At 50.2% G+C, this 16,575-nt stretch overlaps 1 protein-coding gene across 1 annotated transcript in view; it reads right to left on the reverse strand.

Moving 5' to 3' along the window:
• MYO18B (myosin XVIIIB) overlaps positions 1-16,575 on the reverse strand; it is a 203,042-nt gene that overhangs the window by 165,698 nt on the left and 20,769 nt on the right. The window contains exon 11 of the mRNA XM_072952829.1: positions 9,918-10,062. Within this exon, the coding sequence (XP_072808930.1) occupies positions 9,918-10,062 (145 nt within the window). The remainder of the gene's footprint in view (positions 1-9,917; positions 10,063-16,575) is intronic.

The following is a 16,575-nucleotide window of genomic DNA, read 5'->3' on the forward strand; positions in this document are numbered from 1 at the left end:
GAGGAAAAAACTAGTCAGCCTGTTGGGGCCCTAGGAGCAGCCTGTATCACACGGTCATGGTGGACCCACGACATGATACATACTATATCAAGAGTGAACCCCAACGTAAACCGGGGACCTCATTAGTAACTGTGCATTAATACTGGCTCACCAGGCGCAGTAACTGTCACCTTCGTACCTTAACAATGGTCACCTTTGAGGTCAGGAGAATCACAGGAGTGGGGAGGGACCTGCATTTGACATTCAACGTTCCTCTGTATTGTTTCCATTTTTTGGTAGGAAGACAACTTTACCTGTGCAGTTTTTAAAACAGTAAAAATAGTAAAACGCTTCGCCAAATGCTGGGATATATGGTTACTGCTCTGCACTGACAGCACCGTTACTCCTCCCTCTGGCCTTCGGCACACAGGGGTCTTGCCCCAGCTGGGGAAGCGTCTGGCCACCTCTTCCTATCCCTGGATGGACAGTCCTGGCTGCTGGATGTCTGGGGGTGGGGAGTATCCCAGCAGAAGGCGAGGGGCTGAGCCCATCATTACTGCTATTGTCTCTCCTTCCTGCAGGCCCCTAGGGGTTCCCCAAGCTATGACTCATCCATTCGGGGACCGACACCTTTATTACAGCAGGCAGGGAGTGGTGGCTGATTGGCAGCCTCCCTCCCTCACCCCATTACGTGGTCCCTCCCGGGTTACAGACAGGCCCAAATGTGTCATGTATTATTAGGTAGTAGGGTCAGTGACAAGCAGACTGGCAAATTTAGTGAAAGACAAATCAATTAAACCTCCCAACGGCCCTCAGTGCCAAAGGAAAGCTAAGCAACTGGCCATCAAGGCAGGGACCACACATCCTTGTTATTTTGAATTCTGAACATCATTGTCATTTTTATGGGGTAATAAGGGACAGCAGGCAGAGTGATAGTCTCAGACCTTCCAGGGAACGCGCACATTGTCTCTCATAGCTACGGGACCAACAGGGGTTAGGGAGGATTGAAGACCAAGCCCAAGTCAGCTCTGCAGACTGAAGCTTCTCTGGGGAAACGCCTGGACGCTGGACAGATTTTTCCATTAATAATAATAATAGCGATAGTAACAAGGATAACAGAGCTCTACATATTCAAGTGAAATAATGTAAGCCTTCCAAGGACCCTAGGAGGTAGGCACTGCTATTATCCAGTTTACAGACAAGGACTCTCAGTCTCAGAGATAAAAGAGAGTCACAGATCACACAGGAGAGCTGGGACCAAATACAGGCCCACCTGGCCCCAGAGCCCACACTTTAGCCTCGATTCTGAGCTCTGCTGCCTTGGTTCTGCTTATCGGATGACCTTCCAGATAAAGCAGCAGACACTGGAGGCTGGAGACGGAGCTGAGAAGGAGCTTAGGAGGGAGGTGGAGGTCCCGGCACCCAGGATGCACCCAAGGACTAGGCCAGGTGGGCGTCCTCGCAGAGGAGAAGGACATCAGCTTTGGAGGCAGACAGTCCCTGATTCTAACGTTGGTGCCACCATGTGATGCTGTTTGACCTTGCCAATGTCACATAACCTCTCTGAGTCTGAGCATCCCGAACTGCAAGGTGGGAACTCTTCTCCACCTGTCAGTGTTGCTGTGAGAATTAAAAGATAAAACACAGGTAAGGGACCCCCAGCCTCTGGCTGACATGCAGAACAGTGAGACTCCCAGAGGACTATGTTCAAGAAGCTCATCCCAGGGAAGAGGGTCGTATTGGGTTTTAATCTCACACAGCCCAGAGGCCCCAAGACAGAGAAACTGTTTCTTGCTGCAGAAAGGGCTCTGAGTTCATCCTTGGTTTACTATTCCATGGGAAGAGAGTCTTAGGGGGCATCAAGGATAGGGAACAGGCACTGGCAATAAAAGCAGAGAGCAGAAATCCCCAGACCTTCTTCCTGCCGTCTCAGGAGGGGGCCGGAATGCCCCTGCAAGCTTCAAGAGTCCGAACTTACAACAGCCAGCTCTTATGGTGTGCCTGGTGCTACACTAAACCCTTGACATACAACTCTGTTCATCAGAATGGCAGACCTGCGAAGTCACTACCCTTCTCAACCCCATTTTACAGGTGGGGAAACTGAGCCTCAGAAAGCTTAAGGTTATTGCTCAAGGCCACAGTGGCAATATGGCCACACCAATATTTCTCATCCTACGTGTTCTCAAACCTTGTCATCAAGGATTGGAGTCCATACCTCTGGGCCCTTAAAGCTTGACACAGAGCATGGTGGTAGTGACACTGCGTGATATTTGAGGCCACCTTGCTCTCTGGAAGCCTGCACTGGAGCCCTGAAGCCACTAGGCAACAAAGAAGCCCAAACAGGCCCTGAGACCTGAGACATGGAGAGAGGGAGGTGGACAGTCAGTCCCAGCCAACTTCAGCCCCACACCATTTCTGCTTCAGCCACCATCTGCCCACAGCCCAGATGAGCCCTTCCTAACTGCAGATCCACAGAAGTTTGGGGAAAAAACAAAATGACCATTGTTCAAGCCACGGAGTTTGGGGCTGATGTGTTACACAGCACGGTAACCCGACCAGTCACAAAGTTCGCAGGCGCTGGAATCCTCACTTCCACTTGAGCCAAGTCTGCAGCACTCCTGACTGCTCTGACCACCACCCTGCACTGGCCCGGGCCCTCAGGACCTTCTGTGAAGCTGTGGAGAGAGTACTGGACTGACAGGTTCCCAGTTCAGACCTGCCCTTCACAAAGAAGTTTCATCATGTGCCCTTAAGCCAGGAGTCGCATCTCTTGGAGGCTTCAGTACTTCACCCAGCAAATGGGCCCCAGGACTCCCACCTGACTCACCGCAGGGGCCAGCTTTCACGCCAATGGACACAGTGGACAACAAAGGCACTCTGCATAGAGAAGAGAGTTATGACCTGCTGAGTACCGGCACATGCCAGGTGGGATGCATCCCTTATCTGACTACCGAATGACGGAGAAGACAGATGGGATTTTACCGTTTTATGGACATGGGAGCTGCGGTCCAGAGAGGCAGAATCTCATGCACAGGTTAAACTGCACAGCCAGGAGGTAGAGGACCCTGGATTCCAGGCCTGCACTGCTCACCAGCAGAGCCCTAGGCTTTCTTTTTCCTCCTCCCCTGCCCCTCTGTCCATTTGTTGCTGTTCAGAACGCACGGGTGCAGGCTGACTGAGCCATGGGCCACTTTTCGCCAAAGAAAAGAAACATGAGGTTGGAAACATGGTTCCCTGATGGCTCCTGAGGGATGGCCCAGGTCGTGAGTCTTGGTTAACCACAAGCCAAGCGCGATGCCAAGTCACCCAGGGTTTTCCGCCTGCCCCGCGAACACAGCCCTCAGAGCCCCCTCCCACTGCCTTCCCAAGGGCCCCATCAGGCACAGAGAGCCTGAGAGACAGAAAGGAGGAAGAGACACAGTGCAGAGAGAGGGAGTGACACAGCTTCTTCAAACGAGCCTCTTTATAACTGACCAGCTAAGCCAGGAAGCCCCTGGCCTGTCCACGGCGGGGCCAGGAGTCTGAGCATTACTGGCAGTGTGGCCGTGGGTGACACAGCCCCAGAGAGCTCCCCGTCACCTTTTCTCCCTCTTGTAGATGAGGCCCAGGCGAGCACCGCAGCCTGCCGAGGTCACACGCTGCAAAATCAAAGGCCAGGCTGAGAGCTGAGCCCAGGACTCGCTGACCTCCAGGCACCTGTGTCCTTCCCCTGCCACATCCTGAGGCGAGGTTTCCTCTCTGCCTCGGAGGCTGTCCAGGGCACTGCGGATGACAGGAGGACCCAGAGCCCCACAGGCAGCCAGCCTCCTGGTCAAGGACACCCAGTCACAGGGGCTGAAGGGACCAAGAGGCAGCGGGGGAGGGTCATGGCGGCAGCACCCTGCAGGAACTCAGGGGTCAGTGGGGGCCTAATGGGACTTGGGAGGAATAAGATCTAACCCCTCTACAGAGAAGGCGGCTCAGAGGGGCACCCAGGAGTGTATGGGGGCTGTGTGTGATGTCAGTGTTGAAGGGTCTTCAGGGAGAAGCCAAACTGAGCAGGAACCATGAGTGTTCTGGGACCATGTAGTAACCTGGACCCCATCAGCCTGGAACACCCACAAAGTGCTCAGTGGTCTTTTATGGGGCCATTGGGTATGGGGGCTCTTGCACAGGGCTTGGGATTTGGCACCTGTGATGAATGTGTATCTCTGTGGTTCCTGGCACACAGCTCCAAAAACCCCTGGACTCTCTGAAGTGATAACAGTGTCTTTTATATGTTAATGAGATGACCAGCAGCTTCAGGACAGGGGCTGGTCACCAGGAAGACCAAGGCATGATTAGAAGCTGGGAACTTTAAGCCTATACCCTGACCTACAGGAAGACGGGAGGGGCTGAAGATTGAGTTCATCACCAAGGGCCAATGATTTCATCAGTCATGCCTGTGGAATGAATCCTCTGTAAAACCCCTAAACAACAGGGTTCAGAGAGCTCCTGGGCTGAACACACTGAGGCGCTGAGAGGACTGCTCACCCAGCAAGGGCCTGGCAGCCCCTTCCTCCATCACTTGCCCTGCGCATCTCTTCCATCTGGCTGTTCTGAATTGTATGCTTTATAATAAGCAGATCCTAGTAAGTAAAGATCTTCCTAAGTTCTGAGTCATTTAGGCAAATCATCAAACCTGAGGAGTGGTTTGTGGGAACCCAACTTCATAGCTGGTCCGTCAGAAGTAAAGACGGACCAAAATGGTATCTGAGGTGGTACCATCCTGTGGGATTGAGCCCTTAACCTGCACTAACTCCAGGGATTGTTAGAACTGGGTTAAACTGGAGGACACCCAGATGGTGTCTGGAGAATCAGAGAGCTGGTTGGTGTAAGGAAAATCTCACATATTTGGTGTCGGAAGCAACATGAGTACAAACAGTTCAAGGTGCCCCAGTGACATCACCATGCCTTGGAGCCTGTGAGGACAGAAGCAGCATGACGTGGGGCTGGGGAGGCAGGAAGTGTGGTCCTGGGGGTCAGCCTCAGCACCTGGGCCCTCTGGCTTTAGCTGTGTGCTCTGGGGGATATGGACGAACCTCTCTGTAAAATGGGCATCTAATAGCTCTCACCCCTCCCAGGCTGTTCTAAGGTTGTACAGTGATACCATGTCTATAAGCACTCAGCACGGGGCCCAGGGAAACAAGTCAATTCTCCAGCAAAGAATGACCCTAGCAGCCCTCTGCAAAGTCTAGGGCAGCGAGGTGATCCCTGCAGGGAGACCGGCCATGGTTCCAAACCTCACTCTGGAACATACCAGGCGTGTGATGTCAGGTAAACCACATATCTTCTCTTATAAAGCACCCTGCCACCAGCCAAGCCCTGGGCTCCACACGTTTTGGCATTGACCCATTTAATTCATGTGACAGGACTACAAAGTGGGTACTGTCATTAGCTCCATTTTATGGAAGAGGAAAACTGAGGCTCAGAGAGGCCAAGCCAGGAGGCTGACTCTTGTCCACGGCACTTCCTTCCTCTTCAGGTTACTGTATGAATCCAATTAGAGCAAAGGGCACAACAGAGGTACAAGTGCTCTTGAAAACGTCAAAGGCTAAACCAACATTAGTGGTGGTTGTTATGGTGTAAAAGTTCAAAACCCTGAGTCCAATTATAAGGTCTGAAATCTCCCCACAGGGACTGATACTGGTTTTTAAAAATAAGATCGGTATTTCCAAAATAAGTTAAGGAAGCCAGGCGCACTGGGAGGAGAACATCATTTTAATGAAAAAAAAACTGATTAATGGAAATGATTCTTAATATATTTCAAGATGATCTGTTATGACACAAAGCAAAGACATTTATATACAACTTTGAAATTCTTAATAGCTGATTTTAGGGCAATCTATTATGAAATCTTCCAAAGCAGAATATATAGTAAGTAAATCATCAGGCAGGCCTCCCAGGCAGACTGACGGCAGCTCCTCTTAAAGTAATTTATAAGGTGGGTTGGGGGAAGGCTGGGAGAAATTATTGCCATAATCATGTATTAGTAAAATATTTATAAACGTGACTTTCTCTTTCATCGTTACAGGCAGCTACAGGTATGGGTCCTGTTCCCACATCAGAGGAGGTCCCCCACATGCCCCAGGTGGAGAAACTCAGGCATCAAACCTCCCTGGTGACGGGTCAATAGGCCAGAGGCTCCCTTAACCTCGGTTTTGCCACATCAGAGGCAGAGAGTGTTCAAGTGTGACCTTGGAGATCAGAAGGCACACCCCCTAAAAACTCATCTTGCACTCTTCCTAGACTTTGCCGAGTCCTGGGGGAAGTAAGCCTATCTGAGTCAAGGACAGCCGAAAGGCACATGGCTGTGACACCTGGTGAGAGTCACCTAACCCAAGCATAACAACACAATCTACCAAAGCACTGCCTCGAGCAAGCACTGACGACCTGTTCGCCTCCCCTCGCCCTGGCCACCCCATACGTGCCACCTCATCCGTGTCCCTGGCCTGTCAGTGCAGGTATCTGTCTACACCCTATGCTTTCCTGGCTGCAGGAACACGCTCAGCTCAAGCGTGGGGCAGGGTGGAAGGGCAGGAGGTAACGCTCCCCAAAAGCAACCTTCAACTGGGGGAAGCAGGAGGTGGTACAGCAACATTCCAGCTCCCTGGCCCCTTGGATGATGTGCAACTAGAGGCATGTTCTTCAGGGTCTCCCAGAGGTCCCCCCATGAGACTGGCCCCCCACTTCCCAGAGCTGATCTACTCATTACGGCGTCCAGCATCACCTGCCCTCCCTTCCCTGCCTCGCCCCTCGCCCTTCTACTGGCTCCTCCTGATATCCTCTCCCAAGAAAGCTATGTGCTTCCAAATCCACTTTGGGGGAAACTTGCTTAACTCAGGTCTCTCTTCCTTATTCCATTTAATCCTCACAGCAACCCCATTCTCAGCCTGCTGGAAGAGGAGGCCTCTGAGGCTCAGGGAATTTTGGTTTTGAACTAGTATCTGCCTCTTTCAAGAGCCCACACCCTGTAGTTTAGTGCACTCAGACCTTCTGAACCTCCACTTTCCATTCTGTAAAATAGGTTTGCTTTCTTCCACACATCCTCAACCTATACATGCCTGTGCCCCAACTCTGAACCTTCAACAGCTATTCTGGTCTGAACTGTGCAATTACACCCCCAATCCCAGTGTTTACAAAACTGGCTGATGGTCAGTTTTGTCAGATGAGAAGTCTCATCTCTCCAAATGAGACGATAAGCTCACAAGGAGGGGGCCCTATCTTCATAGCTTCTCCTATCCCTCTCCCTCCGCCAGGTCTAGACACAAAGTGGATATGGATTTAACTCAGGGGCCGGGATGTGTTTTGGGCTGAATTATGTACCTCCCAAAATGTGTATGTTTATGTGCTAACCCTCTGTACCTCAGACTGTGACTATTTGGTGACTAAGCCTTTAAAGAGGTGACTGACGTAAAATGAGCTCACGTGGCTGGGCCCTATTCCCACCTGACTGGTGTTCTCACCCAGAAGAAGAGATCAGGACACAGACAACACACAAGTGGAGGGATGATCATGTGAGGACACAGTAAGAAGGCGGCCGTCTGCAAGCCAGGGAGAGGCCTCCAGAGAAACCAACCCTGCTGGCACCTCATCCTAAGCTTCCAGCCTCCACAACTATGAGAAAACAAATTCCTGTTGTTGAAGCCACCCAGTCTTTGGGAACTTGTTACAACAGCCTTAGGAAACTAATACACCCCCTGAAATCCACACGTAAAACTCTTGATGGGTGGGGGGTGCGTGGACCCTGGACTAAGATCTGGCCCAACTCCAGAATTTCACAGCTGACAAAAGTGAGACCAGAGAGAGAGGTGACTTGCTCCAGGTCACACAGCAAGTTAGGGATAGAGATGAATTCCTGACACCCTCACTCTGGACAGCTAGGTCCCAGGAGGATTTTTTTTTCCAGAACACAACCAAACAGGCAGTTCAGAGGCACAAAGACCCTCAAATGCTGAGATCTTCAATACTGCTCATCGGGGTTCAGTCAACTTCTCCTGCAAAGGGCCACATAGAAATTACTTCAGGCTTTGCAGGCTGTCTCAGCTACTCAATTCTGCCACCATAGCAGGAATGCAGCCACAGACACATAGGTGAATGAGGGTGGGTGTGTTCCAATAAAACTTTAATTATGGACAGTATAATTTGAATATTGTGTAATTTTCACACGTCTCCAAACATCCTTATGTAATTTTTTTAATCTAACTGAAACATAAAAGCAATTATTTGTGGGCTGTACAAAAGCAGGCAGCAGGCTCAATGTAGCCCATGAGCTGCTGACCCCTGGTGTAGACTAAGCCAGATGCAGAGGTGGGGATTTCTGACTGCGGACTAGAGCTTTGCAGGAAGAGAAATGCTCCCCAGGCTGAGACGGAACTAGTTCTCATAGCCTGGGGTGCATGACTCAGACTGGTCTCAGTGGCCAGGAGGCTGGAGCGAGAGATGCTGCAGTCCCAGGAAGAAGACAGTAGTGGTGCCCAAAAGCCAGGGCATGACCATGCCTCATGGCTGATTTTTGGAAAAGGCAAGTGGTGTTTGTTTTATCCATGTCTGCCCAGTTCAGCACGTCCACCCTTGGCTTGAACCCACTGTGGAACTCCTATCTTGCCTATTTCTGATCAGTATAATTCCTAGAAATTTCTAAAATCAAATCAGTGGGCCAACACATGTTGTCTCAAATGTATGAAAATCAGAGGATCAGGCCACGAGGCCCACAGGTACTGGAATGGCAGGAACAACATGCCAGCATCTTCCAGAGAAGTCTGCTTCCCCAAAGAGGAACAGCCCAGAACGACAGTAGAGTCAACATACAGTCCCAGAGGACAGACCTCAATGCATACATATGTCCCATCAACAGATAAATCCCGATTCTCTGTTCTTCCCAAAGGAAGCCACTCTCTACAGGAAAGGTCTGGACAAGGACACAATCACAATACACGGCACCATAAGCCCCACGAAGGCAGGAGTCACATTGTTCCTGATATTTACTGTCTCCCTGGGACCTTTCCCAGAGCCGTGAGAGATGGCAGAAGGGACTGGTTAGGGAAGTGAGGAGCCCTGAATGCCAAGCCAAGGAATTTAACTTGATTAAGCAGGCACAGGAGAGCGTGGGGAGGATTCTCTTCAGGGAACGGCACAGTAGGTCTATGTTTTAGAAAGGACCTTGATGGTTACAATAAGGGAGGAGGGAAGGCATTGAGGCTACTACAATCGTCCAAGCCAAATAAAAAAAAAAAAAAAGGACTAGCAAAAACCCAGTCTAAAAAGACAGAGTAAGAACAGACAAGTCAGGACAGAAATTATCCACAGTGCACGGTGAATGACTGCAGAGTCGGGGATGAGGGTGAAACAGATGATTAGAACCACTCGGGGAGACCAACTCGAAGTAGGGACAATCAGCAGACAGTTAAGGCGAGGGAGCCAATGTGGGAGAAGGGCAGCTGGGTGAGCTACACACACAGTACGGAGCATCGCCAAGATGTCTAGATAGAAAACATCACCTTTACTGCATGGACCCAGTCTTCTCTCACATGTTCTAGGGCATCTCCTCTTCCACTAGCTCCATGTAGCTATTTAAATGTATGTTAATTAGAATGTAATGCAATTAAAAATCCTATTCCTCAGTCGTACTAGCTACATGTCAGATGCCCAAAAAACATGTGCAGCTAGTGGCTACTGTCCTGGATAGCACAGATGGAGAACCTCTCCATCATCACAGGAAGTTCTTCTGGACAGCGCTGGTCTACAAGGTTCGCTTGAGAAAATCCAGCCCCGCTTCCTTCTCAGCACGCCTGGCTCAGGCAGCCTCCCAGAGAGCCAGTCCCAGAGACGCAGAAGACAACAGACTGACCCGGTCCCCTTCAGACACCTGCCAGTGAAGACAGCTGGCAGCCCAGGTGAGCTTGGCGGGAAGGACGTACCTTTGCAGGCCCCCGCCGCGCCCAGGTGGTAGATGGCTGCGAGCACTCGCCAAATGGCTCTCTGCTCGCTCTTCAAAATGCCCAGCGTCTCCATGGCGCCCTGGAGCTGGGCAAAGGCGGCCGCAGCCCTCTGCTTGTCTTCAGACTGTAAGCAAAGGGAGAGAGGAATACAACAGGTCATCACCAGGAGGAAATGCGCGCTCCCAACTCAAAGCAGGGCTCGGTCTCAGGGGAGCGCATGGTCATTTTATGACCACAGGAAATTACCCACGATTAGGCTGGGGAGTACTGACATACCGAACTCAGACTGCTGGGAAAGTTATAAAAATCATTTCTATCTAAATGTAGAATGTGGTGTGATTTTTACTCAGTCATGTGTTCATTCAACAGATTTATTAAGGCTCTGCACCGTGCTGGACTCTGGGGAGGCAGAGATGAGTGAAACCCAGAACTTGACTTTGAGGACCTCTCAAGGTGGAAGTGGAAAGAGACGTAAAAAGACAATGAAGTGTGAAACCAGCTACGTAGTAGGACGTGGGTGTGCGTGAGGGACTAGGATCTTAGAGGAGGACCTGACTGATTAACCCCACCTAAGAGAGTCAAAGAGCGTGTCGTAGATGATGAGACAAAACTGTGATTGCAGCTGAAGGACAGACAGGCAGAAGTGACCACGTTAATGGAATGAAGGCCTGCCAGGTAGAGGGAACAATGGGAAGAGACGAGATCTCTGGAGACAAGAGGTGGTCAACTAAAAGTGGACAGAGACACAGGTATTTTTGAAGGTGGGGCAGACAGGGGAGGGGAGGAGACGAGCATGAGAAGCTGGCCGGTGCCCACGGGGAAAGCTTCAAACACGGTAAAGGGCATAGGCTGAAAACTCCAGCCATGATCAACAAACACACATTCCTATTTACACTCCTGGACCTGTGGCAGACATCATCAATTGATCAAGATTGCACAGCAAGCTGATGAGTCCAGATTCTCTTCAGGATGTCACTCCTTGCATCTACCACCAACCAATCTGCCTCGGCAACTGAAACAGGACAGGTCTGCCATCCCCAGGGCAAGTGGCAGGTAAATGCCAAAGATTTTTAAGCAGGAGGAAAGAGAAAATGATAGATCAGATGTTCAGGGGCTGCAGGTTGCTTTTTCTTTTTCAGATTTATGATCCAATTATGTTTGACTGAATATTAAAATCAGTCTGAAACTCCTGCACACACACCATCTGGCCAAGGAGACTCAACCCAGAAGCCTGCGGTTGAGAGGAAGTGAGTTGGAGGTAAGGATTCTTTTGTCAATAATCCTTTAGTAGATAATGAGGAACTGATCTGCACTTGGCCTGTTTACAGGGCCTGGGTGATGAACTGTTAAGCTGTCAAGGCTGGCAGGTCCTTGAATTTAATGGAGTCTGATGCTCAGAGAGGGGATGACACTGGCCCAAGGTCACAAAGCAAATTCATATCAGAACAGGATTACAATGAGGCTTTTCCGACTCCGGGTCCAGGCCACTTGCCCCTTCCACTCAGCCACTTCTTCTAACTTGGGAAGAAACCTACAAGGATTATCGACCAATTGGGACGACATCAAAACACACAGTGACATTGAGAGATTTGCTGTGGAAACATTTCAATTAATAGCAAAGGCATGTTCCACTGATCCATCATATTTCTGGGCCACCACAGGACCACAAAATCCCTAGCAACCAGGAGCTCAACCTAGCAACCGCAGCTGCTCCTCTGGAGCAAATGGAGGAAAGAAAGGCATCTCACCAACCCGCTCTTGGTTATTTATGAGATCTCAAAGCAGCAGAGAAAGGACACCAAAAGGACAGTGGCAACACATTTATTATGGCTTCCACTGTCAGCCACAAGCATTTGACTTTAAATTACAGGCAGACTCCATCATCTGCCACTTAGCTCATATGAGGAGAATTAGAAAACTTCCACTAAAGCTTATTTGCTTCTCTCTCCTCTCCACCTCCCTCAGTCTCTGCTGCAACAGAAGACACAGAGGGCTGAATATATATGCTTCTGAGCAAAAACAATTAGGATCAGGAGGATGTTTACAGTTCCCTACACTTCTAAGGAGCCAGACACCTCTGCATAATAATGCCCTGATGAAAGCCAGTCCTTGCCTCAAAATTGCAAAAATAGGAATCAGTCAGATTAGAGGATTAAATAAACTCACAGTGGAAATGTCTACCAACAGGAGGATGGATGAACAGTGGGTGGTCCAGCCAGGGCACAGGGACAGAATACTATGCGGCGATGAAAAAGAACACACCACTGACCATGAGGCCATGTGTATGAATCCCAAAGACCCCATGTGAGTCAGAGGAGCCACATATAAAACACCATGCACCATGTGGTTCTGTTTATGTGAGGTAAAACTCACATAGGCAAAACTACCCTATGGGGAGAGAAGTCAGGATGGTAACTCTAGGGTGGGAGGGATACCTCTGATGGGGTGGGGGCTCGAAGGAGCCTTTGTTGGAATGAAGAAGGTTCTAGGTGTTGATCTGGGGTGGGGTCGCAGGTGTGTTTAAGAATATAATCATCACTGAGCTGTATACTTAAAATTAGTGCATTCTGTACTCTTGACTGTACATCTTCCTCAATTTAAAAAAAAATTAGTGAAAAAAAAAAAAAGTCGACTTGGAAGATGCCCAGGATTTGTCTGATGCAATCAAAGTCTTAAGGTCAACCAAATGTGGCTGGTAACTTAGCGAAAAAAATAAAATCCAAAATGTTCTCTCTACATGAGAGCCGGCTGTGCATAGAGCACCCTGGAGTCTGACAGGGCAGAGAGGCCAGGTTTGCATCTGGAGTCAGACCGATCCTAGCAGCATGACTGCACACATCTCCTGTCCTCACACTGGAGGCTCAGTTTCCACTTCTGTGAATGGAAGTAGCAGCCAACCCTACTCTTAGGGCCACTGTGAGGATGAAAGGAGTGGACGCTGTAAAGCACCAGCACAATGCCCAGCACACAGTGGTGCTCAGTGAATGTGGGGCTTGACCCCCATGCCTTTACCCAGGCTGTCCGGCCTTCCAGGGACCACCTTTCCCCGCTGCAAGCCAAGTTCACACCCAGCAGTCCCTGGCAAGTGAATCAGGTGCAGCCTGTCCTCGAAGGGCCCCCAGTCCAAGGAGGGGGACAGACACTGACAGCACAGAATGAGTGCAGGGCCCAGGGGCTCTGGGGAGGGGCAAGGAGCCTACTTCCAGGAAGAAGCAGTGGATGAAGCAAACAGAATGAGCGAGGAGAAGTGGGTGCTGGGAGGCAGAAAAGGTCTCCAAGCAGAAGGGCGTAGGAGCACTAGGGGCGGAGAACCCCGAGGATGGTCGTGCAGTCCTCTCTCACAGAGCCAAGGGCGGGGGGAGCCATGGTCGGCACTGGGAGCTCCACTCTGGTGGAGAGCAAGGCCCTGGTCCTGGGCCTTCTGCCCCCTGGTTATAAGCACAAAGCAGGGCCCAGACCCCACGGGCTGAGGGGATGTGAACACGCCCCTCTCCTCCCGGGTTGGGAGGGGGGGGGAGGCTCCCCTGTGTCTGTACAACTAAGATTCCCACCCTTCCGCCCCCTGGACCTGGAGCCGCCTCTGGGAGGAAAATGCTGCACACTGACTCAATTCATTTGCAAAACAAAACGGTGCCTGCACAGGCGGGTGAACGTCCTAGAGACCGTGAGGAGGGCAGGACAGGCGTCCATCCAGAGCCAGGAGTTCCCTTTATCTCAGCACTGACTAGTCCATGTCCTGTCTGGGCACTGGAAGTCCACTTAGGGAGGGAGGAGGGAAAGCATTAACTGAGTACCACTGTGTGGTCCTGGGTGCTTTTAACCCTGGAAAGCGGGTATGCCTCTCTCCAATCATCAGAGGAAACAGGCCCCAGAGGGTAAGGCCCTGGCCCAAGGCCACCTAGTCAGGGAGGGGCAGAGTCACTATCAGCAAGATATCCTGAGCCCCCCACCCTCCGAGCACACTGATGAGCTGGCTGTTGCTCTACCCATTCCACGGGTGGAAAAACAGAAGCTGAGAGATGGTTGAGTGACCCAAGGATGCACAGTGGGCTACACCCAGAGCATAAGGTCTTCAGCCAGGGCACAGGCCTGAGATGAGAGCCTGGGACAAACACGAGTGCCGATTTGGAGCCAGGCCGACCTGGAATCCAGTCCTGCCTCTGCCACTTAAAAGTTGTGCACCCTTAGGCAAGTAGCTTCACCTCCCTGAGCCTGGTTACTTCTCCTGAGAAATAGATGTGATCATAATCCCCTCCCTCAAAGGGTTCGTAGGAGACCTGAGTAAGAGAAATCTCCTGGCAGAGCCCTGGAGGAGCACGTGACCTCCCACCCTGGAGGAATTGCAGCCCATTCCTCCACAGTTGATGCCTGGGTTGTTAAAAAATGGATGTGCCTTGGCCAAATCCTGGCTGGTGACAACTTCTGGGTGACCAGGACTATTATTATTATGACCACTGCTGCTGGCACTTTTTCAAAAAAATCAGGGTAGGTTGCAAAAAAACTAACTATAGAAAAGAAGAAAGTTATACGAAAGCTTTGTGATTTCAAATGTGCCCTGGTGCCCTGGCAGAGTTCAAATAAGTTCTATTTAAAAGCTGAAATGTGCAGGGACTGGGAGGGGGACCTGGCAGTCAGCCACTGCCCTGAGGTGGTGGCTCCCCACTGAACCCCTGCTCCAACGACAGCCCCACACCCCACAGCCTCACCTGTGCTCTACGGCCTCTGCACCTGATTGCTGTCCTCCTGCTGCCACCTTTGCATCAGGGGCTCCGTGTCACAGGAACGCTGGCCTCCCTGCACCTGTCTAACTTCACTCTCAGTCCAAGGCCAGCTTGTACTCACTTTCTCCAGGCAGCCTTCTCTGATTAAACGTCAACTGTCCAGGCCTGCCCATGCAATACCTGAGACATACTTAAGTCAAAAAGTATTCGACGTTTATCAGCAAGTTGAATTTAACCAGGAATCCTATATTTTTTTTCCAATTTTACTGAGTTACAATTGACAAATAAAAACTGTCTATTTTTAGGTGTACAGTGTGAGGATTTGATATATGTATACATTGTGAAGTGACTACCGCAATGAAATTAATTAATACATCCATCACCTCACATAGTTACCATTTCTTGGTGTGTGGTGAGAACATTTAGGATCTACTCTCCTAGGAAATTTCAAGCATACAACAAGCACAGCATTATTAACAATAGTCACCATGCTGTTTGTTAGATCAGTTACAAGATGAGTAAGTTCTAGGCAACCTTTATTTTTATTTCCTGAATCCAGCAACTTTGGGAGCTTGTGTTTAGCAAGTCTCATCCTCGGGGGGGGGGCATTTCCTGACCACCAAATCCTCTTACTGACACTGTAAGTGAACTGCCCAATCCCCGAAAACTAGCCAGGCAGTTATCAAAGACCAACGAGTATTCAGATTTTATGTTTATTTCCAGAGAACAAAGAAAACACCCTCTTCACACCTGCCAGGTACCAGGGAGAGAACAAAGAAATACCCTACCATTGCCCACAATCAACTGGTCTAAAAAAAAACACTCCGCAGAAACACAGGGGAAAAAAAGAAACCACTTCAAACGCCTCCTTGATGTGGAGTCACGCTGTGCCTCCTTCCTGTGGGCAGACTGCGAACAAATAGGTCGGGCTGGGGAGGTGCACAAGGGCCTGGCTTGAGACCCTCTTCCTCCTCAAAACCAAGAAAACCACCAACCACTCTCTTGCTAATTAAAATGGATACATTCAGCCCAAACTCATTAAAGAAAACCCAGCACTGGGATAGGCTCTCCTCTGCCATCAGGGCGGAAGTCTGGGCTCCGAACGGCTCCCAATCAGGGGAGAAAAGACACAAAAGAACAGATGGCAGGTTCTCCCCAACCAAGTGGGGTGGCCAGATGGTGAAGGTAGGGGAGCCGCATGACTCCACCCCATCCCCTCCATCCACTGTGGAAACACTCTCCTACAGGGGTTCTCAAAGCGGGGTCCCTGGAGCCGCAGCTTCAGCATCACCTGGGGACTTAAAAGAAATGCAGTTTCTCAGGCCTGCCCCAGACCTACTGAATCAGTACCTCTGTGGATAGCACTGAGCAGTGTGTGCGCGCGCGCGCATATGCGCACCTGCCTGTGTGTGACAGCCTTACTGAGGTGTGACTGACAAACAGAAACCACTCACCTTTAACACGCACGTGATAAGCATCATTACTAAAGACAATGGACATCTATCACCCGGGGAGTACCCTTTTACAATCCTTTCTCCCCTCCTCCTGTCCCCACCCAAGCCCTAGGTAACCGCTGACCTGTTCACTGTCACGGCAGATTCGTTTGTGTTTTCTAGAGTTTCACGTACGTGGGATCATAGGGTTGCACTCTTTCATTTGAGATTTTTCACTCAGCAGAATTATTTTGGGAACCTTTCTGTTCTTGGATATATCAGTAGCACATTTTTATGACTGAGTCGGGTACTATCTTTATGAATATCCCACAACAAATTCATCTATTCACCTGTTAATAGACATTCGGGTAGTTTCCAAGTTTTGGCTATTACAAATAAAACTGCTAACAAACTTTCATGTGAAAATTTTTGCATGGATGTACACTTCCATTCTCTTGCGTAAATATCTAGGAGCAGGCTAGT

Source organism: Vicugna pacos, chromosome 32, assembly GCF_048564905.1.
Source record: "Vicugna pacos chromosome 32, VicPac4, whole genome shotgun sequence".
Taxonomy (NCBI): domain Eukaryota; kingdom Metazoa; phylum Chordata; class Mammalia; order Artiodactyla; family Camelidae; genus Vicugna; species Vicugna pacos.